Source organism: Crocodylus siamensis, chromosome 1 (genome assembly GCF_052110815.1).
Source record: "Crocodylus siamensis isolate JL-2025a chromosome 1, ASM5211081v1, whole genome shotgun sequence".
NCBI classification, from domain to species: Eukaryota; Metazoa; Chordata; order Crocodylia; family Crocodylidae; genus Crocodylus; species Crocodylus siamensis.
In genome coordinates this window covers 406,689,533-406,714,643 of record NC_143395.1, presented here as the reverse complement: position 1 = coordinate 406,714,643, position 25,111 = coordinate 406,689,533, and the positions used below count along the sequence as shown (strand labels likewise).

At 41.7% G+C, this 25,111-nt stretch overlaps 1 protein-coding gene across 5 annotated transcripts in view; it reads right to left on the bottom strand.

Moving 5' to 3' along the window:
• Positions 1-25,111, bottom strand: part of PICALM (phosphatidylinositol binding clathrin assembly protein) — a 90,518-nt gene that overhangs the window by 3,158 nt on the left and 62,249 nt on the right. The window contains exons 14-23 of one of the 5 annotated variants that reach the window (XM_090030624.1): positions 24,462-24,545; positions 24,044-24,124; positions 21,006-21,113; positions 19,570-19,701; positions 19,441-19,471; positions 18,623-18,722; positions 17,240-17,263; positions 12,968-13,027; positions 9,056-9,160; positions 663-765 (exon numbers count right to left, since the gene is read on the bottom strand). In XM_090030624.1, the coding sequence (XP_089886750.1) occupies positions 673-765; positions 9,056-9,160; positions 12,968-13,027; positions 17,240-17,263; positions 18,623-18,722; positions 19,441-19,471; positions 19,570-19,701; positions 21,006-21,113; positions 24,044-24,124; positions 24,462-24,545 (818 nt within the window). In that variant the 3' untranslated portion in view covers positions 663-672. The remainder of the gene's footprint in view (positions 1-662; positions 766-9,055; positions 9,161-12,967; positions 13,028-17,239; positions 17,264-18,622; positions 18,723-19,440; positions 19,472-19,569; positions 19,702-21,005; positions 21,114-24,043; positions 24,125-24,461; positions 24,546-25,111) is intronic. The other 4 variants (XM_090030620.1, XM_090030622.1, XM_090030621.1 and 1 more) reach the window with 4 other exon arrangements.

Here is a 25,111-nt window from a genome sequence, read left to right as displayed (position 1 = left end):
TTCTTTCCATAACAATTTTAAAAGGCCAACGCAAAGCACAGATCTATTTAAAATTTCTTTACTGAAAAAAAGACAACTGACTGCCCAGTTCCATCAGCTCCAAGAAAACAATCCAGCCTGATAGTTGGGCACTGGTATGTACATGGGCTGCCAACACTATGAAAATGAAGTAGTGCAGAAAACCAGGTTGCATTTCCAGTGGACAGAAGCAGAATTAGGGTTTGTGCATCTGATTAGACCTCACACTGGCAGTGCTTAGAAAACCAGCATTTGAGATTCAGTTTTATTAGTTACATTTTCAACAGCAAGCACCACATTACTCAAGACTTCCCACTAAAGCCTGGGCCTGCCATTTATAATGAAAGGACTGGCTCTATAAGCATTAGGAAGAGCAGGAGCTCTGCCAGGTCAGAGCGCTTTGTCAGGCATCAGAGCAACATGTTTCTTTACCAGTTTCTCCCAGCTTTGCCCAAGGCTTCTTCCCTGGACAAGCAGTGCGACCACAGCAGTTGCTGATCCTTCCACAGTGCTCCCAGCTTTCCCTTTACAGCTTGTTTCACTACAGTGATGAATGACTAAAACTACTACCATGTGAAAGCAGGACCAGATCTTAGTCTTGCACTTTACCAAAAACACCATCTCCCCAGAATAGTGAACAATACCTAAGTTGTTCTACAAGAAATCCTGGAGAGAGAGCTCTGCAAAGGGGTCCTTTCCTGAGGCTCTGTGAGGACTCTGACTGGAAGGACTGGATGCTGCAGACAGCTAGTTGAGAAGACAAACAGAGAAGAAAAGAAAAAGAAAAAAAGGTCTCAGAATGACAGAACATGAAAGCAGAAAATGTAATGGAGGGGGGAGCAGTTAAGGAGCAGAAATGAATTGTTAAAACAAGGTGTGTAATCGCATGGGAAGCTGAAGGCTTGTTCAATGGTCTATGTAATGTAGAAACAAGCTGGATGCTACCCAACTACGCTACTCCTGGCTGCTCTGTCTGTCCGTTCATAACTGTATTTGCAGAGAGCTTTCAAGAATAAAGGAGCAATGAGGCAAGGCATTAACCCTCACAACGAGGCAGACTCATTCTCCCTGTACAAGATATAGGCAGAGATTAAATGCCTTGGTCCTACTCACAATCCGAGTGCCAGCAGGGATTCAAGAACAAGCTTGTGCTGCCCCTGGGACTTGCCTTTACTTTAGGCAGGGACATGCGCCACTTAGAACCGCAAACAAAATGCTAGCAGCCTGGCTTTGGTTAAGCCTGGACAGACTTCAATGTCTTAATAAATTCAAAGGCTTTTGCGAGACAAGCTTGAAGCACGTGCGTGTCACCAAGAGGCGTTAAAGCAGGAGTGCCAGGACAAACAGCTTTCCCTGGAAGGCACCGGTGTCCTACACACTCCAATAGCAGCAGAAGCAAAAAATGTTTCTTCGACTTCTAGACGCATTTATCAAGGCATTAAAAATGCTTATCAATTAATTTCAACTATATCTGATGTCTTAAAACAGATGTTCTCTTCCATTTGCCAGTGTTGCATGAGGTACATATCACCTCTCACATGCTTCTGCTATGAACAATGACAGGCCTTCAGAGCTTGTTCCCTGGCTTTGGTTCAGACAGTTACTAGTCAGCCCTTGACCGACCACCACCACAACAGCACATGCTTTATTCTTAAAAACTTCCTACCCACAGCAAGAGTTGCGGTACACCAGGCCATTACTGCCAGCACAAACCCTGTGATCTGCCAGCTGGCAGAGGGCAGAAGTGTGCTCCCAGGGATCCAAGAGTTCCTATTCCTTAGGTATGTGTTACAGACTTGATTTCCAGGTTTTCAAACTTGTGCCCAGCACTAGATTATGCTCATGCCATCAGTCTACTGACATCTTAGACACTGCCCCCACAGGAGGCATCCGTACTGCTTTCACCTGGGAAAGGAAGGAAACCCTAGAACCTGGTTGTGAGTGATAAATTAGTTTCCCCAATATGGTGCCCATAAATTGAGACTGCGGAAGCAGCATATTTGCAAGGTGAGAAGCTTGCAAGTAACTGAGCTGCAGTGTCAAGGCATTAAGACTGTTCCCTCTCTACATTCATCCCTTTAAGAAAGCAAAGTCTAAATACTTCCACAGGCCCCCTTGATATTTAAGGCAGACAAATGGAAAAACACTGCTGACAGCCTATAAAAAGAAAGTCACTTTGGCAAGGCATGCCTGCTGTGACCCAACTCCATGACTCAGCTGCTCCCTTCACAGTAAAACATGAAAAGGTGTCAAAGTCCAAAGGAATACCCCATTTCGAAGGCTGGAAGTAATACTGGTAGGTTTAAATCTCAGGGTAGGCATCTGAAATAGGGGATAACTAGAAGTCGAAGTCAAGACTCAAAAAGGAAAGAAAAACCTTAACAACTGATTTCTAATCCAGACTAGTTGAAACACCATTTAAGAGACTAACAAGGTTCCTCTGGCCTGAAGACAACTACCCAATACACGTGACACCAGTACATTTAGAGCAGGTTTCTAAGCCGTTTCTAACAAGCAGCTAGAGCATTTAAAAGAAAGTGGTGCTTAGCAGCAGCTTAATAGGGAGAAACCCATTTAAGAAGACAGGTCTGGCTGACGAAGGTTTCCCTCCTAGCATGATAGAGCTACAATTCTGGGACAGGTCTCAAGTCTACTGCTTTAACCATCTAAAAACACAGGAAGGTGCCAGCAGATCAGCTAGTACTCCAAGCAGTCCACTGTCCTGTCTCCACTGTGGTCAGGACCAAGGGCTTTAAGCAAAAAGACAAGAAACTCCAAAGGCAGCACACTTACAAGTAACCTGTAACCTGTCCACAAGGAAAGCAGACCTGTCTCCTGACATTCCTGTCTTCTGCCATTTGCTACAGGTTGGTTTTTCCTGAATTTTTTTTTTTTTTTTTTTAAAAACCATACCTACTATTAGCACATTAACGAGAATGGCCACCATGTTAAAGTCCAGCACTTCTCTGAAGCATGAAAAATTCCTGGCAGCAGTCTCTCATGGCCACAAGTAATACCAGTCAGCTGTACAATGTACAAAATCAATTTGGCAATGAAAGCAAAACATCAGGGGTGTCAAGTTCCAAGTCATGCCCTGAAACAGATCTAGAACGTCTGACCCCTTGCTTTACATTATGAAATATTACACAAGCCACAACTCAAGTTGAGGTAACCCGCTGCTGCTGACCACATCATCCATGAATGCCCTTACAGCCCTCCTTTGGGCGCCCAAGGTCAGCAACAACCACCATCCTACCAGTTCCTGGTTTTCTGGCCCTTGTGCTTTCAACACATGGCAACACTCGCTTCATCATCAGCCTGCTGATTATCTTCAGCCATGACAAAACTATCCCCACCCCGCCCCCAATCATGACAGCAAAGTACCAACACCATGTTGGTCAACTCAGAAGTGTTTAAGTAATATTGCAATTACTAATGTCTCTGATAATTACTAAAGATTAACTTGAGAACAGCCTCTTTCTACAACTGGCTGTTTCTAGAATCACTGCATAAAGCTAATTTTTCAACATTTTTGAAGTGTCAGCTCCTTGTTCAAGTGAAAAAATAATCTATTGCATAATAAAATAGCTCAATGAAGGATAAACTGGTAACACTTGTGAATCTGATCAATTCTGACATTGAGATAGGATTTTTTTTTTTTTAAAGCCAAATTTCACTACTTTGCAACCCACAACAGATATTCAAGAATGGAAGTCCTTTCTAACATGCATTTCACTCGGCAAGGTTTAGCCAGTACAAAACCAAAGATGTTAAAACAGCCTAAGTCGGTCACTTTATTACTCAAGTACTTGGCTTTACTTGCTAAGAAGAGGCAGGATCCACCTGACAGAGGAAAAGCCATCTTCGCAGGCAGGCTCACTAACTTACTGAGGAGGGCTTTAAAAGAGGTTTGCCAGTGGACAGAAAACAAAACCCCAAGGTTAATGGTGAAGCAGGAGACCTGGAAGAAGCACAAGGGGGCAACAGGGGAGGCCTTCTCATTCTTACTAAGAAAGTACAGCAATCAGCAACTTCTCAGGTATCTGTTCACGAAAACATGGAGCCTGGGAAACAAGCAGGAAGAATTTGGAAGTGCTTGCACAGTCACAGAACTATGATGCGATTAAACTAACAGCGGGATAGCTTGCAGGACTGGAGCACTGTCATGGGTGGGTACAAACTGTTCAGGATGGACAGGCAGGGGAAAGAAGAGGAGTTGCACTGTACGTAAGAGAGCTGTACGTTTGCTCAAAGCTCCAGTATGAAACTAGAGATAAGCCTGTTGAAGGTCTCTGGGTTAGAAGTTAGATCCAGGTAATGGCTTCTTCCCCTCTGTTTGGCACTAGTAAGGCAACATCTGGAGTACTGTGTCCAGTTTTGGGCTCCTCACACAGAAAGGATGTGGATAACTTGGGAAAGTCCAGTGAAGGACAACAAAATGGTTAGGTGAATAGATGACTTATGGAGGGGAGGCTGAAGAAGTTGGGCTTATTCAGTTTGGAGAAGAGAAGACTGAGGGGGTTATTTAGTGGCAGCCTTCAACTACCTGAAGGTGGTTACAAAGAGGATGGAGCTGGACTGTTCAGTGGTGGCAGACAGAACAAGGAGCAATAGCCTCAAGTTGCAACAAGGGAAGCTTAGTTTAGATATTAGGAATAACTCACAAAGGGGAGAGAGGTGAAGCACTGGAACAGGTCACCCAGAGAGGTTGTGGACTCTCCATCCTTGGAGGTTAAGACCTGGCTTGACAAAGTTTGGCTGGAATGATCCAGTTGGGGATGATCCTGCTTTGAGCAGGGGGTTGGACTTGACCTCCTGGGGTCCCTTCCAACCCTAATCTTCTATGGTTCTACTTGGTCCCATGTCAGAACAGCCTGTGACTGCTTCTCCAGTCCATCCTAGAGTCCACACCTGAACTCAGTCATGGAAATAAGCACAGTTTTTCAAGTTCGAGTGAAGGGGCAGAGTGGAGAAAAGCGACAATGCTGCCAGGATACCCTTTTAGTGAAAGTCAATTTTTAACCTCTTTTCTAAAGCTCCTTTACAAGTACTTTAAGCTTCAACATCCTTGGTTGCCATTTCATCAAGTGGTGAAAAAACAATACAACCATTTCAAAACAGAAATATTTCTGTGCATAGGCTAATCATTAGACATACTGACTGAATGCTCCATTAATAAAGTCGTGATGACTAGGTGAAGTCATTTTTCCACTGCTGCAGAAGAGACTGAAGTCAAGGTTGGTATTTGCATTGATGCAAATATTAAGGGTTGAGGGATGGAAGAACAGAGTTAACAAATGTGAATTATAACAGACTGAAGGCAGTGTTAAAGGCATTTACCTAACACTTCTTGTGACCCAGTCAGCAAGCATTGCCTACACTGCACTCACTGCCTGGCATGGTATGAACCAGCTGACAATTTATTCTGCAGAAAAATATACTGCTGACATGCAATAAGGCTTTGAAGCAGTCTTGTTGTAAAGCTTAGATAGTAAGACAAGTGCCAACATAAACATATCATCAAATGTCTCATGAAAACTAAACTTAAATACAGAAATAAAGGAATGAAACTAAATATACAAACACAAGTATAACAGGCCATTATAGTCCCACACAGGAATTATTTAAAAAAAAAAAAAAATCTGTGGCCAACACTGCCTCTATTTAATATTGTGAAAAGGTCTCACAACAAGCCTTTGTCATCTTCTTAAGATGCCTTACTGATGTCAGACTTGCTTAAAACTCTGCAATTCCATACAGAAATACAGACTGCTCAACTCGGTGGCAAAACTCTTGGGTTACATGGAGAATGCCGAGCCAAAGGGTGTGTTTAAGTAAACTCAGTAGTTTCTGAAAGCAGCCAACGTGTTACCAAAATTAAACATGGCAAATTTAGTTCTACACAGCTCGTTTACAAGTATTTCCTCCTCCCCCCGGCCCCATTAGAACAGCTACCCAGCTCAATTCAAGGGAAAGGGCAGTTGCGCATTTAATAGTTAACAAAACACAACCCAACACTACACATCTTGTCACTCCTGAAGCAACCCTCAAGCGACAGAACAATGCTCCAAATCAGGATGTTTCTTACTGCTTCTAAAAAGGAAGATGGCCAAACTGAAGAGTATCCCCACCCTCAAAACTGTCAGTTTCTCTACTTTTACCAAATACAGAATCCACATGTTTTCAGTTTTATTCCCTTCCCCTACTTCTGCTCTACAAAAGCATCACAGAATAGGACACAGGCTGACTAGACAGGAGGATAACTGCATATTGTTATAAATGAAGGGCTGTTCAAGAAAATAAAAGCGTCTTTAGTCAGAAAGATGATTTTCTACCAGATGACATCCCTTTTAAGTCATTTTTTTCCCCCCAAAGACCAGCTCCAAGATTCAGGAATTTTTGGAGATGATCAATATAGCTACTCAGATCAGACTGAGATTACAGACAAACCAGGAAGTGATGCGAGGCCCTATCCTCCCCCAGCTTCCTGGCCAAGTACCAGAGCCTCAAGCAGTGCCATTAAGCCCAAAAGGCAAGGAAGTGAATTTAAAGTCAATACAAGCAACACACCATGGGCAAATCTCCTCGAGTACACATGTGGATTTGCAGTGCTACAAACCCATCTGCAGCACTGCAAATGCATGCATTTGTGGAGCTGCTAATTTGCAGCACCATGGATTTTTGATATGGGGAGATCCTGGTGTCCAAAGACATGCCAAGCAGCAGGCACAGCACACGTGGCTGCAGTATGTACCGCTCAAGACTGGAGCCTGGCTGGCCAGAGCCACTCTAGGGCTGCTCACTCTGCATGCCCATGTTGCTATTACTGCAGCCCCAGGAGGCCCCCAGCTAAGGCTGCTGGGGCCAGCCCACATGCTGGCCCCACTTCCCCTCTCCAACCTGGAGCAGTTTTCCATTCACCAAAGCATGTGTGCAGCAACATGCCCAGGGCCAACTAATAGTGGCACAAACGTGCTGCTATTTGCCTCCAGGGAAACGCATGTTCCCACTTATGGGGATGCACTCTATGGTGACAGTAATGAGGCTTCTGAACAGCTTTAGTTTAGAGGCAAATGCACTGTGTATACACTTTATGTACATTGGAAGGTACACACTTGTAACCAAATGGAGAAACAAACCCATAAGTATCTTCACTTTAAAATGGCAGGAAGTCACAGACCTCTGCAGCAGACGACTATAGATTCACTGACCAAAACATTTCTGGTTAAGTACATGAAAAATTAGTTTGGTTTGATGCACAAAGTTAGCTGAGATGCAAGAACCTGACAGCTTCAGTATTCATCCAGCCTGCCAAGGCTGGATTCCCTAAAGTCCACTCATACCATCAGGGAAGACAAGAGGCTCCCCTGATTCAAGCTTTCATGACTTAAGTCTCCTCAAAGGCATCAAGTACAGAAATACATGTATATGCCTCTCTGCACAGCATCTCGCCTCTCAATCGTATCTTAAATTGGTTAAAAGAATAAGATTACTACAAGGGAGGAAGCTGCCAATGTCCAAGCTACACAAGTTGCAGAGAGAAAGCAAAGGCAAATGGCTTCCTAATAATTAGCCATTAGGCCACACCTGCACTCAGTTTTCAGAGCAAGGCTTTTATCCAAATCAGAAATAACACACCACCATGCTTCTAATTCAGAAGCATTTATAAATCCATACACAATGTTAAGGCCCAAATCCTATGCCAGCTGTTGTGTTCAAGACTTGGAAGGTGTTTCAGCAGAGTGGCTGCCATCTCCAGAGACCAATCCCATTCCATGCTGAGGGTGCACTTAACTCCACTACTCTGGGGGGGACTTTATGCACTTGTATCAGGTTGGCATTCAGTTCACTCAGACTTCTGATTCAGCAAATGTGACAGCAGCACTGATTTTAGCATAAAATGCAGTACAGTGTGAGAAACACCACGCAGGTAGACGAGGGTCAAGTAAGTGATATCAGATTCACTGAAAGAACAACTCAAATAGTTGGAAAAAAAAATTCTTCTTTGCACGCTTTCGGGTACAATTCCCCTTCGACACTTTCACTGCCTGATAAAGGGTACTTATACCTGAAAGCTTGCAAAGAAGAATTTTTCCAACTATTTGGAGTTGGTCTGATAAAAGATATCAGATTTACCCAAAGAACCTTGTTTGCCCGTCTCCTTAGACCAACACTGCTACAACCTATGCTCCAGAAGCGCCACACATCTGTCTGGTATCTTAGCAGTGAGGGCACTCCCTGAACATGGGTGACTTACTGGGGTCTAACTCTTGCTTAGAGCAGGTTGTAAACCTGCCTCTATGCTCTCTGAACATTTCCTACCAACCAAGCTATGGGCTAGGCAGGGCTGAGGGCAACCTCTGCCATTGCCACATCCATTTTAAAAGTACAGGGGGGCAATACAATCAATGACTCTAAAAAAAGGTGGTCAGCACCATCTCTACGAGGAGTTGAGAGCAGCTCAGAGGTTTAAAAGATGGTTGCCCATAGCAATTAATTCACTGATTCACAAAAGCCATACTGCATTCCCAAATCTGACAAAGTGATAGCAATTAGGTCACTCTCCTTTAAGAGATGCAAGTTGCATCAGACTTGGGATATCAAGCGGTTGCACCTTGCAGAAACAACAGAACAGTGTAGCACTGGGGTGCTATTCAGAAAGAACAGCAGGAAATAAATTGGGCAAAATGAAGTGTTTTCAGGAAAGACTGGAAAACAAAGTGAAGTAAGGAATACAGCAAAAATGGGCTTTAGTGATTACAGAAACAACCTTGGTATGGCTAAAATAGTTCTACAACTATTCAACTAAACAAGAGGGAAAAAGAGACACTGGTCACCAAAAATCTCTTAAGACTGGCAGTTGAGAAAGTGTCCTTCCATAAAAGCAAAGTAGGAGGAATTTGTTGCTATACAAAATTTAAGTAAACCTGGGAACCAACCACACCTTATTAATGAAGCAGAAATGCACTGTATGAGCCATCACATTACAGAAGTGTCAAAGAGGACAAAATAAGCATGAAGTTGGATGCATATTTACCTGTGCTCCCGGTACAGGGCCAAAAGGGTTTGCTGGTCTCATAACAGGTTGGCTGTATATCAAGGTTGGTTGCGTCATTACTGGTACACCTCCCACTTGTGAGGGCTAAATCAGGAACAGAATCAAATTATATACTGCTTAAATTAAATGCCCCTCCCCTCTCCCTCTTGCAGGGTGGAAGGAAGGGGATGAAAGAAGAATCTTCACATTTGGCATGATCAAATGTGAAACGGCACTTCTGCAAGGGGAATATAAACTGAGGTTACTGGAAAAGAACATTATGCCATCTATTTTTTTTACAAGACTACGTCCATGCTAGAGGACAAAATGTTGAAGCCGTCTGCATAAATCTGCGGTTTAACGCAGGATTTTTGATAGTATCCTCAACTGTGTTGCGCAGATATGGAGGTTTTGACACTTCTCCCTTTTGTATTTGTGCCTCCAATGCATGGAAAGAGCAAGTTATTAGGATTAATATTTGGTATACTTCAGAGAACCAAATGAAAACAGGTACATAATGCATTCATATATCCAATATACATTGAAGTCCTGATATTATCAAGCTTTTGAACACTGATGAAAGTAGGTAATGTATAATGCATTAGATCCCAGTTTTCTATGACAAGGAAAATATGGAAACATTCAAGTTAAAGTCAAAGTCCCTCACCTTGCTTAAAATTCAGTTGACTTAGGTTACACCCTACCCATCTGTGCTTTGTTGGCATTTCACTGGCCAAAAATAGGCTGACCAATTTTGTTCTTTTTGATCACACTGGTCAGACTATGGGGTTCATATTCCACATGTGCCACCAACTAGTGGCACAGGAAAAGCCATATGCTATTAACCCTGAGGAGACAACATTTATGCTTCAACCCTATTTTGTTTACAACAGCAATAACCCGATGAAGGCCGCATAATGGGGTCAGTATTCCTGAATGAAGAACCCCAGCTGAGAATATCCTGAACAAGATCTAAAGAATCCTGGACCAATTTGAAAGCTACTGCTGTCCTCAGCAATCCTTCAGCAACGAGAACATTGCTCTGAACAAATATAGCTTAGCCAGTGATGGAGAGAAGGCTCTAAAATTTTAGATCAACTCTTCCTTTTGGACTGAGCTCCAATACCATGACACAAAGGTTTCCCTTTATATAAAGTATCTGGCAAGTTCATATGCGAGTGAAGTAATTAGATTTTGTCATCAGGATCAACTAAACTCAGAATTTATGACAACTTACAAAAGTGAACTTTAAAACCCAAGTAGTTTATGAATATATTCATATAGATTAGCAAACAACTTGGGAATAATAGCTGTGAACTGTTTACCCAAAGAATTGTTTTGAGAGGTCTGCCTCTACTACACCACTTTTCTTTTACAAAACATGACAATCCACAGGGGACTGCCAGGTTTATATTTAGATTAACACTGTACAGTTGATATTTCCATGTTGTACTGTTATTTGAGAGGTACTTATCAGGATAGCATTCTTAGCGTAGTAAGAGACTTCCTCTAGGTTAAGAGCATGTAATGAATTACTGCGATATTTTACCATTAGATTCTTGTGTACTATTAATCTGAGTCTTGTGAGCATGGAAGCATCCCATACAAGATAGCTCAGAGAGAAATCTAAGCTTTATTGCTACTCCAGGTGAGAAATTCTGGAGAGCGTCTGTCCCTGTGATTACCTGAATTTTATTATTTCAGGATGTGGGAATCTCCTGAAATGTAGCTCTCAGAACATTACTGGATGACTAGTAAAGAAAAATTCAAGTTTCAACACAAGCACATTAAAACACAAAGTCTGGAAACTCCCGACTTTAATAATTAAACAACTGATGGAGAATCTACAAGTAGTGCAGGACAAGAATGAACAGAGGGTCTACCATTTACTGATCAGACCACAGGTCCATCTTGCCCAGTATCCTGCGTCACAAGGGCAGAGAGTGGATGCTGAGAGGGAGAGTGACCTGGGTCTCCACGTTCCTCTCTTACGTGCAGCCTCCAGCATCGGAACCTGAAGAACTAGTTCATGCAATTTCTGCCAGCACATGTACGTCAATCAGAGGTGCTAAGAGGCATAATCTTTAACTGGCATCTGTGACAGCTACCCCCATAAACAACACCTTGGGGGAGTGATCAGACATCAATCCCAGACAGACAAAAGCCTGTGGCAGAACACTAACTTCCCTGGGCATTCATGCCATCACTGACTTCATAGTACAGGTTTCCCTCGACTTATGCGGTAACACGTGTTCCTGGAGAACAGCACATAAGTCAAAATTTGCACAAAAAAAGTGAACCGACTTTATAACGTAACAAGTGTGATAGGTTCCCATGATGGTGAGGGAGGAAGGCTTGGACTAAGGAAGGGGCGCCACTCCCAGGGCTGCACAATGGAGCAAAGCAGAAGGAACAGAGTGGCATTCAACCCCAGCACTGGCTGTAGCAGCCCCAGGAACAACCAACACCAGCTGCCTGCAGCCACTGGGCTGCACCATGCTCCACTTGTCCCCACTCACCCCAGTTCCTGGGCTGCACCATGCCCTGGTGCAGGCATAAGTGCAAAGAAGCAGAGCCCCAGGCAGCACGGGGCATGGCATTTACCCCAGCCCCAGCACCGGGGAGGGGCACACCTCTTGCGGCTCTGCACCCCCTTGGGAGGGCTGTGAGCACTGGGGTGCTGTGCCTCGCTCTTCCCAGGGAGTGCAGGCCCCCGATCTGCACATGGCATGACAGCAAGCTACCACTGCAGGCTGGGGCCAGCACATCCCCCAGCCTGCAGCCTTCCTAGGGGATGCTGAGCTGCAAGAGGCACACCCTCCCCTCCCACCCACTGACTGGTTCCTCCACAACTGGCACAGGCTACTCCTAGGGCTGGGGTGAGTGCTGTGCCTCGCACTGCCCCGAGCTCCATTTGTCTGCACTTACCCCGGCCCCTGCTGGGGCAGCCGACACTAGGGCATGGTGCAGCCCAGCGGCTGCGCTCCCAGGGCCCCTGCAGCCAGGGCTGGGGTGAGTGGGGCCAAGGCCCTTTCTCCTCCCCCCCTCCCCAGACTTACCTGCTTGGGTAGGGGGCACCTATGCTGATTACATGACAGCAAATTTACCTCACATAATGAATTACAGGTCTAAAATATGCTCATCAAATAAGATCAAATTCACATATAAAGAACCTGCATTAAAAAAAACAAAAACAAAAAAAACCCCCACACACCTGAGGGAAACCTGTAGCTGCTCTTGGACAGCAAAAAACTTTAAAGCCAGCTAGAAAATGAAAAAAACACAAAACTGTGGAATAAGTAGTCATCTGCAACTGGGCTGTTAGATAAGATCTCAGGAAAGCTGGATTCTTATCCTAATACTTGAACTAGCTTTTATTATTCTATTTCCTTCAGTGGGTTGCTTTGGTCATCCCCTTTAGTCTCTTCAAATTACCTCCCCCTCCCTCAGCAATTTCCCTTTTTCCTGCCCCTTGCATTTAAAATGATATTTATCTTTTCTATTCAGTACCCCCTGCTCTCTGCAAACCCATCCAGAACACTTGAGCAAGTAGGATATCTGCCTCTCTGAAGTTAGTCTATAAGAGTGCCATATTGCTTTGCCTTCTGCTATTCCGTTATCAGTAAAGCACTTAGGAGAGATATATACAGAAAGAATGAAGTTAAGCAGATACTAGGTGAAGAAGCAGAATAGAAAAAAAAAACCAAAAAAACCACACACTCTGACAGCCCCAGGTAACAGTCGTCTTTAAGGAATAAGAGATTTAGAGAAGAACTGGGTACCCAATTAGCTTTCTTGCCCCTCAATGTTAAGATCATCTTGTTATAATACTTTGCATGCACATGAGTGTGTGTAAACAAAGCAAATTTATAGTAAAGCATGCATAGCAAAACTGAAAGAAGTTCCACTAACCATTCCATATGCCATCATCCCTGTTGGTGTTGTAGCAGGATAGGCCATTACAGGTGGTGCCTAACAAAGAGAGAAAGAAATACTGAGCTGCATGAAAAGATTGTTGCATCCATAGTAATATGTTGCCTTTAAGTGTCAACTACTGCACTTAGACAGTATATTACTAATATACCTTTTTTTTTGCTAAATTAGCATTTGTGAAATACAAAAAACCCCCTCCAACTCTAGAACTCTTGGTTCAGAGGAGATTTATTTTATTAGAACTAAAAATAGCAAAAAGAGCTTCTTTCTTTGCAAGTTTTTGGGCACAAGCATCCTTCTTTAGGCTGAGGGGAAATCAAAGATTGTAAAAACCCTCTTAGGTAGGAAATAAACTTAAAATTTCACACAAAGGAAAGTTGAGGCTGGACATATATTCCCATGGGTCTGAGTCTCCTTTCATGTGAGTTGCTCTCTGATGTTCAGATAAGGCTGTCCTCCTGGGGGGAGGAGATTGTCACAAGTCAGAAACAGGTAGGGAGGCACAGAAATATCTCTTGTTTAGCAGTGGAGTTTACTTTTTCAAAGATGGCTAAAATACAGTATCTTTTAGGTTTCTGGGATCCATTTTGCAGCTGCGTTGGCCTGAGAAAAAGAAATACAAAACTCTAGAACTCTTGGTTCAGAGGCAATAGCTTTTATTTTTTGTATTTCTCCATCTCAGACCAACACAGCTGGCAGCTAATATCAAAGTGGAGTGCCCCAGGGGGTGGTCCTGGGGCTGGTTTTGTTCTAGGTCTTCATCAATGACCTGGAATATGGCAGAGCACACCCTCAGTAAGCTTTCAGATGATACTAAGGCAGAGGGGGAAAGTAGCAGATATGCTGGAGGGTAGAGTTAGGATTCAGAGCAACCTAGACAAATAGGAGGACCAAGCCAAAAGGATGCAGACAACTTGGAGAGAGTCCAGCAGCAGGCAAAAATGGTTTGGGGGCTGGGGGACCTGACTTATGATAGTTTATTTTGTCTAGAGAAAAGAGAAGATGTGGGGGAAGGTGGGTCAAAGGTTTAATAGCGGTCTTCAACTACCTGCAAGGGGGTTCCAAGGAGAATGGAGCTGGACTGTTCTCAAATGGTGCTAGATAAACAGAACAAGGAGCAAATGTTGCCTCCAGAGAAGACTAGGTTAGATATTAGGAAGAATTTTCTCATGAGTAAGGCAGTAAAAAACACTGGAACAGGTTACCCAGAAGTGGTAGAAGCTCAATCCTTGGAGGTTTTCAAAACCCAGCTACACCAAGCCTTGGCTGGAATGATCTCACTGGGGCTGGTCCTGCTCTGAGCTGGGGGTTGGACTAGATGACCTCCTGAGGTCCCTTCTAGCCCTAAATTTATGATTCCAATTCTCACAAGACGACTCAGACCCAGAAGAATACATGTCCAGCCTCAATCTCCCCTGTGCAAAGTGAAGAAATGAAGTTTATTTTCTATGTAAGAGGACTCTTACAACTCTGACTTCTCCTCAGCCTGAAGGATGTGTGCGCCCAAAAGCTTGCAAAGAAAGAATTTTAACTGTTTTTCAGTTGGTCTAATAAAATGTATCAACTTCTGAACCAAAAGGTTTAGGAATTCTGTATGTGTCTCAGACCAACACTGCTACAAATAGACCCCTATTAGCAGTTGTAAGGTTTAACCAAATTTTCTTATATAAAATTTTTAATCATGTGCCACAGTTTTCTTATACTAAACCTTTTAAAAAGCCTTGACATGCATCTAATTGTTACTAATTGGAATAATTATGTTAAGACTTTGGCCAACAACAACCTAGTGTTCCAGCTACTGGTCTTTGTGGTTTTTTGGACTAAACAGTAAGAGATAAAGATGCTTTAGACATCACGAGATTCAGAAAACAAGCAACTCTTTCTGAATCCTATGAAGTATACAACTTAATATTTATCTTTAAGAAACTGTGTCCAGGTGGTTCTAAAGATGGAACCAAAAAATAGGAGGCCAAATGACCGTCACAGAAGACATCCAGAAGTTCTTTTCTTTGACAGCAGCCCACAAACCAGAGGTAAGGGGGCAGGAGGCTCCCAAGATTACTTCAGTCCTTATGCAATTCCACCACTTCCAGCAATGGTGCAAATGCAATTGTTGACTGGCTTTTGGTATTTTTCCAGACTGCCTTGCCCCATTCAGAGGCAGTCATCTAGACAACACTGTACTAAGTGTCCCTGGCTACATTTGTCCTGAAGCAAAGATCAGAATTGTGAAATCATGATGGTCTGATTTTTTTTATTTTTGGAGTATCAGTTCCATGTTTTGCACCCATTTGTCAAGGCACAATTTTTTTTTAAAGAAAAAAATTGAAGACTCCTAGAAATACCTCAGTTACCACAAATCAAAGCAGTCACTGCTTTTAATCCATACTGCAGTGTATTCATAGTAGTAAACTTTTGCTTGTGACAAAAATAAGATTAGCAGCTCTGCTCCATGTTTTCTGTCAACTAAACATCTTCCTTGCTCTAAAAAAAAAAAAACAAAAACAAAAACCTGACACCTGCAAAGACCTTCTGATACTTCATAAAGCCAGAAAGGCATGGTTTATAAAAGGAAATTCTGCATACCATATTCATTTGTCATCTCATCGCCCTTCCACCACTTTATATAGAATTCTGATTGCAAAGAGATCTTAGAGTCTGAATATTTATGAAGTGCCAAATTAATGTCTTACCCAGCCGTCTTCATCTGCTTCACCTTTATAAGTTATGCAAGTGATTTAACATGCGTTACATTCTTTGCTGGGGAAGTTTCATGACAGCCAGAAGATATACCCAATGATTATAATTTTCATGCTTGGCTCTTGCATTATAATGCTGTGGAATACAACTGGATCTGTGCTACCCGTGGTATTTAAACCTAGACTTGTGCCCACTTGCCTACTGTTATTCTTAAGAGTCATTTACTGCAGAGCTGCATAATTAGCTCTGCAGTAAATGTCTATGTGTCTACATGTGCAGCCTATTAGGCCACAGGAAACAAACCCTGCAGCAGGTCAGTACTTGTAAATACAGGTACTATCCAGCTGTAGTTCCCATGCACTGACCTGGCTGGCTGAGGCATGAGGATGCTTCAGTGCAGGGGCTGCCTGCTGGTTAGCACCCCCCCCACCAAACCCAGGAGCACCTCATACCCTAGCCAGCCCCTCTGCAGCAAAATGAGCTGAGTTAGAGCAGCCATGGGCTGGCAGGCTGACTGCCCCAGATCCCCTGCCAGCCAAGGCTGCTCTGTCCTGGTTCAACATGCTGTGGTCCGGAGTGCATACTATGTGCCAGAGTGTATTGCTGTGCATTAATATGCATGTGTAGATGTACCCAGGTGACAGGTTCTAAAGGCACAAACTTCTACTGGTAGGTAAGTGACTTCTAAGCTGAGCTCCCCAGAATGTGGTACAAGTAGAATTTTTATTAGGATTAACTGAGGTACGAACTGCTCTTTAACTAGTGATACCCAATGTTAAATCAGCATTCTAAAAATTAAGAATATTTTCCTGTTTGAAGAATTAGTTGCATCATATACTATCTAAATATCTATTCATGCAGTTCAAAAGACTACTCTGAAAATTACTGAACTTGTCAACACTACATTCACAATATATGCTGGCTAATTTTTTTTCCCCCCAGAATGTGCAAGTATAGGACTTTATATTCTTCACTGCCAACATCCCACAATGAACAAAAACAGAGAAAGACCAATATTGTTGAAAGATCATCTGAAATGAAAGACTGCATTCGTCAAAGAAAGCAACACACACAGGTTACAGCTTGCCCCTTATAAACTGGAATTTTCTCCCTTTAGTTGAGCATTAATGACATATTGGTCTCTCCCTACTTAGAAAGCAAGATCTACAAATCAATGTAGATAAAGTGCCAAGTATAACAGAAGCCTGTGAGATTTCATGCAGTTACTCAAACACAAACATCTCATCTTCATTCAAAATTCATCAAGTGCATTCGAGGCAGCACAAACACCCCAGCTCTGGCAGCAGATGGTACAATATTAAAGCAAGAAAAAAAAAATCTTGGTAATTCCCATGCCATCATTCGAGTCAAGAGCCTGCAGAATACCCACAAGATTTGTATGTGCTAGGAAAAGCTCAAATTCTCAGCACACCAAAGGTCTTAAACATGAGACGTATGCAATAGCAGGAAGGTTATGAGATTCTGCTACAGCAGTGGTTAATATCAGCATGCCAGTTGATAGCAAAAAGGCTGTGGGGTTTTTTCACTTACGTATTGTGGAAAATGCATGCCATTCTGTATTTCCCAGGGAGAACAATTACATAATGCAATAACACTGGATTAGAAACGAGTACTAACAACACAATATACACAGACAGCATTTTAGTTCACAACTACACTTAGATATCTATTCTAAAATACATATTCTTGTAATCCAAATCATTTAGTGAGGCAACATCTGTTATGGGACACTGTCAAGGCTGATTGCTTTGCATGTTTACAAAGCCAGTTATTTTTGTTTTCCAAAAAACAGGTCTTTTCTTCTTAAAAAAAGTTAGGCAGGCAGCAGCACTGCACACAGAAAATCCTACAACAAAAAAAAAATCAGTGAACCAAGGCAGAAGGAATGTGATGCGAATAATACAATTTAGTCTTTTAGGGTTTGTTTTTTTAAAAAGGGAAAGCTTTCACATAAAAAGCCCTTGACAGTGTCTTTAAAACAAGCAGTAAATTTTGAAGTCTAATATGTTACAAGCAGATGTACAAAGACAGTGGTTATTTTGCTAACAATTAACTAGCATCAAACACATTAGGGACTGGAGTTAATAGCCGCCACCCAACACAGCAGCAGCTAGCACACCTGGAGAGAGACAGTGCTTCTCTAATCAGTTATAAAATATTGCATTATACTGCTGATTCACAGGCACACTTTTGGACCGTACAAATTTTTTTAAAAATTGTTACGTTTATGCAATCTTGCAAGTTTGTGATAAGAGAGGGGAATGATTTAAAAAAAACTTGGGTCCAATTAACATTACTAGAAGTGTTCAAATACATTCTTCTCCCTGCCCCTCTCAACATTAAGGGCTGGGAGGACAGACCCCATGTTACACCATCTGTAGCACAAGTTACTTTTAGTCAGAATTAGATTGGTTGGTCACAAACACTAAAAGCAAATTACACATCAGGATGCAACAGTATTAGCTACATCTATTTTTAAAGGGAACCATCACCATTGCCCATATCTTCAAGGAGTGTAGGATGAAGTACTTCCTGCTGCATCTCCCAAAACAGGCTAAGTGTTAGACATTATAGCTTTACCAGGCCCAAGTGTAGCTCCAAACACTACAACCCCCAACCACCACTTCTGACTTGCACACAGTGTTATTTAAGCCATTTCTGGCCTAACAATATTCTATATTTACACTAGGATTTAACCACATTACAGAAGAACTCAAAGGCAAATTTAGAGCATGTGGAGTCAGACATGACCTAAACAAACATACTCCTTTTGTGGTAACAGGTAGCTGGATAGTAAGTTCTGTAAACTGACTAGTTCTTCAGTTTTTACATCCCTACCACAAGGGTGAGTGACAGCCACCTACCCCGGTTTCTAGTCAAGACTCGCTACATTAGAACTGGCCAGTTACTTACCAAAGTTGGGGCATTCCATGCAGTTGTAGGTGCAATTTTGGGTTGCCAGTTGGAACCACCAGTTAATTTCTTTTCACCTGGCTGAGTCCAATTTACATCACTTTAAATAAACAATGAAGAAGGAAGCATTAGGAACGTAAGAGCTGCAGTGTTTGACACCAACATTAGTCAGCTTTTCAGGAGAAAATCTTCAGCATCATTAAGTCACCACTTAAGAACTTGCACAAGTAAGGCAGCTGCAGGTGGTCACAAGTAGCCTTGATCTAATTAAGGGTTGTATTTAGATCTAGTTTAGCTAATGAGCTACTTAAGCTTGACCCAAACCTCCCCTACACTTTAAAACATAACAACTCAGCTCAGTTTTTGCAGGTCAAGTTTAGCTCAGGCAGAGCCAAAATCATCCAGAGACTTGGCACACATCCTGGGACAGCCTGAACACCGCTCCACAGAATCCAAGCTAGTTTTGCATTTCTCTCTCTCCACACACACACCTTTTTAGCATTAGTGCTAGCCTATTAACAAATTACATGCTGAACTAGCGAATAAGATATGAAATTTTGTATCCCTTCACAATAAAAGCAGACAGACATCAGGAGCTGGGGGGATTTAAAAAGATAATTAAAGTTGCCCCATGTTGTAAATCAATCTGGCACTGACTCCATCCCATAGAGCATGGCCAGTCCATTCTCTGTTCCTTTACCTGCTGGGGAGATTATAGGTTCAAAACCACTGTTAACATGCTGAAGTACTATTAGGAGCAAGTAAAGTTAAAACTCCAGAAAGAAATTTGTCAAAGTTGTTTAAAGGCAAACACTCACTTTTTAGTAGTTCCATTTCCAATGCCCAAATCTGTCACAGAAAGAAAAGACCATTATTAAACATCTTAATCTGTTTTCATTCTTAAAAAAAAAAAAAAAAAAAAAGAAATTTAGATCTCCAATACATACTGCCTACAAGGTTGGCTAAAGATGAATCCAGGTCATCTGATACCAACTTGTTAGGTGGTACTTTGGCAACTGGAAGACACTGGTTTTGAGAGGCCACTGTTGGTTTTAGGAGTCCACCTAATTCATCAAAGCCTTAAAACAACAAGCACAAAATACAATTAATATTATTTGAGACTTCCATTGAAGATGAAGTTGCATTTACATTAAAGGGGGAAGGTAATGGAGGTCCAATACAATGCAAGTAGACAGACTGATCAAGCATAGCAGAACTACACTACAAGTGAAGCTATTTCAACCTTCAACCTCAAAACAGAGGTCATCTTTGCAGGTAAAATTCAGCTGCTTTAAGGACTAATCCTGCAAGCCCAATGGAGCATGAAACTCAACCATACTGCAATGCAAATTCCAGATGTCAAAGGTCTGCAGGAAAAGGCCTGGTTTAGGAGATTAACACACTACTTTTCATTTTCAGAGAACTTCCTTTTTAAGAAAGGGCACAAGAAAACCAAGTCAAATGCAAAAAATCTCTCACAGAGAAGAAGTTTTATTCTTGGGTGCTCAAACGAACCAAAGGAAAGTGTGTATCTGCACATTCATTAATGCGCTTTTGCTACTGTGCCTCTTGTGAGGCAGCACACAAAGGCACATTAGGCTGCCCTAATGCGCATAGCAAAAGTGAATGCCTTTAGTGACACAATGCACAGACTAGTTCTACTGTACATTAGTGCATTAGCACTGCTTGATACAAGGCTTTAATGCACAGTAGAATTAGCTACTGCACATTAAAACAGCACGTGTACATGTGCCCAGAAGATACTTAAAAAATAATTCCATTTCTTGTTAAAATGAGTGCATGCTGGCTTTAACAAGTTTGCTATCCTGATCTTAAAACAAGTCATGACATGAAAAAGGCAGATTCCATATTAAACACAAAAAAATTTAAAAGGGCAGAATAGTAAACAACTTAAGGTTTTGTTAGTTTATAAAACTGCCTTTTAATTTTAAGAGCACAACACGGGGGGGGGGGGGGAAATCAGCTTTATTTCATAGCATACTAAGTCACCATACAGCATTCTGATCATTTGATTTCAGTGGAACCAACAACATAAACAAGCCTATCTAGCTCAGAGTAAAATTACTTACATGCATATGCATTTGCAGGATCAAGGACTAAATGAAGGAAATGACCATTTTAGAACAAATCTGTATACAAACACTCCAAGAGGGAGATGCCTTTTAACTTACAAAAAATGCAAAAAATCCCCCAAGAAATTAAGTGAAGGATGCTGCTATTAAGTTTAACTCAGTCTGCTTTCACCAGCTGGAATAAGGTCATAGTCTGTACTTGTTTGCATTAGCAAAGCCTACTTTCCATAGGTGTCATTTGATTAAAGCACGTTTGTTGCTTACATTAAATATTAATGAAAGCCTCTTACCACCAGAATCTACTATAACATTAGAAGATTTGTTTCCAAATACAGACTCAAAGTCAACATTAAGGCCAGCTGATGGCTGTGGCTGAGCAACAGGAGATGGAGTGAACCCTAAACAGAAAACAAAAAAGAACAGAACAGCAGATTAAAGCAATTACTCCATACTGTTTCCAATGGAAGACAGAGGTATGCCAAAGTGCATATTCAAAAGCTACTATACAACCTCTAATTGCCTGAAGAACAGAATAATGAAGAAACTCATGAAAACCCAGATTACACCCTGAAGTAGGAACAAACACAGGAAATGACCCCAGGAGTGATTTTTACCCCCCAACTATTTTTCTGTTTTCTCCTACAGAAAGGGCAGGCCATGTCCCCAGAGTCTACAGATCCAAAAAGATGCCTAGAGACAAGGTCAAGTCCTACATCTTCAGATTCAAAATCAATTCAGTGGGAATGAGGGTAGTTATGTGCAGCTCCGTTTCCCAACACCTGCTCACAATAGCACAAAAGCAATGCTGTAGCCACCTGGCTCTCGCAAGCAGAAAGGCTGGCAAAGACTCTTCTTCAAAACAATGTTTTGAACTGTTTGCCTGTAAGCTCCCTACACCATTTTAGTTAACAGGTGAAAATCTATGAAACATCTTAATTGTAACAAACCACACCATGACAGGATGTCTCACTAAATGCATGAATGCAAGGCAACCACTGCTGAAAATAATTAGACAGTTGCAACCAATAGTTTGATGTCTGTTCAATTATTTTTAATACCCCTTGTAAGAAGTTGTATATCCAGTGACTAAGAAGGGGACAGATTAGGAGCTAGAACCAGTTTTGCCACATTGCTTTGTCAGGCTACACAACTTCGTTTTATGCTCAAATGTAAAACACAAAAACAGCCCCCTCCAAAGCAGCAAAAAAAAAGAAGAGATGCTGCTGCTCATGTACTAGATCTTGTACACATTAGATAATGTTAGCACAATGTTTTGAAGGCTTAATGTACTGTTAACTGCTACATAATCATTTTAAAAAGTGTTATGACCCAACTCAATACGTTATGTAAAAGAACACGATGTTGAACTGAGTTGTATATAAAGAATGCCTATACTGCAACTGTTGTCATTTTATGTCGGTAACTAAAGTACTAATTCTTTTATGTGAAAAGGCACCATAAAATTGTAATTTAAACTAGACAGGTTAACTGACCACTAACATTAGCAACGCTGCTTTTCATACCAATGTGGACAGCACTAACTTTAGGAAAAGAGAGTACATTACTTAACTATAAAAAGCACTCTAGTATAAGAGCAGAAAGCTCATCTTTAAGAACATATTATTTTCTTTTTAGAACATGGACTAATTTCTGCAGAAGTCACCAGCTCTCATATTTTAAACTCTTTCAGCTGCTTTAAGGCTCATTTGCTTTGAGACTGTCTATGGTTGTGGAGGGGGCTAGAATTTTACTCTGGAGTTCCTGTTACTGATCCAGGGAACTACTCTCCTACAGAAATGTCTGAAAGTGTGTCACCAAGGAGAAGGAAAAAATCCACAAACAACTTTGGGGATTAAAATGAATGTTTAGCACACAATTATTATATTGGGAAAATTAGAAAAACAGAAAAAAAGTCTAAGAATCAATGATTTTGCATACATTTTCTGGATACTGTATCAAACTTCTACTCTGCAATCTCTCTTTAATTTTGACATCTATTCACAGCCATTTTGATTCAATGCATCCAAAAGGTTAGTTTCTCATTTTAAGAATCCTTATTTCACCAAAATGCACCATTTCAACGTCTCAAGCAGTAATCCTCCTACTATATACAAAATATTTCTCTAACTTGATAGCAACAGTCTGTTAGACCAGGGGTGCTCAACCCCTGCCTTGTGGGCCAAATCTGGCCCACAGGGCCATCCATGTCATCTGGCCTGTGGGGCTCCCCAGTGTCATTGTCAATTGCTGGTCCCCCTACTGCCAATTTTCACAACCCAGGGGAGCCCAGCAGGCTGGAAAGCATAGCCTTGTCTGCTATATTGGGTGTGCAGAGCATAGTCATGCCTGGGCAGTGCACAGAGACCCAACTCCACATGCCAACCTTGTGAGAGATCCCGACTGTGGGGCCAAAAGGTTGAGCAACATTGTGTTAAGAGTTAGACCATCTGCACCAGATACAATGATTGGGTACAATCTATAGGACAAAGCCCATTTCAGGAACTGTACAAATCTAAACACATTACACTGCTGTAAAGACAATTAGTAACCAGACATGGTCCTTTAGATAGATGTGATATCTTTTATTAAACCAATTAAACAGTTGGAAAAAAGTTGTTCTTTGCAAGCTTTTGGGCACAAATGTCCTTCTTCAGGCACAGGGAGAGAGTCTGTTGGTGTTTGTGCACTTTCCTGGGTAGAACAGAAGCCAACACACAAAATGCAGGGTTTTATTCTACCCAGAAAAGCAAAAAACTTTTAGTTGGTCTAGGAAAAGAAATCACATCCCAAAAAACAGTGTCTGCCCATGTCCTTAGACCCACACAGCTATAACCAACAACCCTAATCAGTAAAATCAGGAACTTCATACAAGTGTCTAGTACATTCACCCATCACAAATAAAGAACGCCAGGAAAGGGTGGAGGGGGCCCTCTTTGGAATCCCTTCCTCATCTCAGAGTTTGGGTATAGGTCAAGAATACATATTGACAGACATGTAGAGCACTGTTGCAGCTGCTTTTTTACAGGAAACTATTTAGTGTAGCAGGTAGCAATGGCCCGCGGATTAGAAAAAAGTGCCCTTGAATATTGTGTTATAAAATTAATGTTTATTTTGAGCATTCATTTAAACATACAAATTAAAAATAACAAGGTCTAAGAGAAAATAACTAATCTATCTGCAATGATGCATCTACCTTAAGCAGCAATGTATGAATCCAAGTTTTTTAGCCAACATACATGAACAATGCAGTTCTATCCAACTGACAAGCCTACTAATGCTAGGCACATAACATACTGTGTCTTCTGTAAGACGCTATCACATTACCCACCTCCAAACACACCAGCTACAGCAGAGGGCTCAATGCAGAAATTAGAAGCATTAGGATAAGCTTGAGGACCACAAACACAATCTGATAAGGCATGTCACAAAAGCAGAGCAGAGAAAAGAGGAAGTATGTTACAGAAAGGACCCGCATATACTATTTATTTCCCACACCAAATGCACCAAACTGAAATTAAGAATGAGTTTATATATGCTGTAATCATACAATGGAACCAGAAGAGTCAGCCTAGTACATCAAACACATTAAAAAGGGAAACTTATGTTCTAGGTAACATAACATAAAAAGGGAAAGACTTGCAAAATTACAACTATAAAAAAAGTTTAAAAACACCCAACCAAATGCCACATTTTACACTCTTGGAAGATACTAACGAGTGTAAAACTAGAGGCATTTTTCCTTGTACCTGAAGTATAATGATATAGGCCAAGAGTGGATTCATAATTTGCTGCCACAAATGGATTTGGTTCAGTAAATGGATTGAAATGATCTAAAGAACCAGAAAGAGTTATTTTAAAATCCACACTCCATAGTCAGTCATAGATAACACTAACATTTTTAAAAAGAATTATAAATTTTGTTTTAAGTATACAAAAATCTAGCCCAGTGGCTAATAAAAGAACATAAGTGCCATACTGGGTCACACCAATGGTCCATCTAACCCAATACCCCGTCTCAGACAGCGGCAGAAGTTGATGCTTTACTTAACCTGTATCTCTAGATTCAACACCTTTCCTGGCATCCCCCATCTATTAGTTTAGGTGGTGCCAAAGGAAATATTTCCAACCATTCTGTTCAACAGGTCATCCATGAATTTGTCCGGTCCCTTTTTTAACCTGGCTACACTATCTGTAAAGCCCCACTAGATTCATGATGGAAGTGGGCTGCACTGTGGCTCTTTTCATCTTGGAGATTCCCCCATGCACCCCCTGCTGCTGATGGGTGGAGGGGCCCCGCTTATGGCTCACTCTTTTTTTTTTTAAAAAGTCAGCAGGGAAGCAAAAACTACGGTTTTAAACAGGCCCTGGTTTTTGCTTCTCAGGCCGAGTTGAGAAG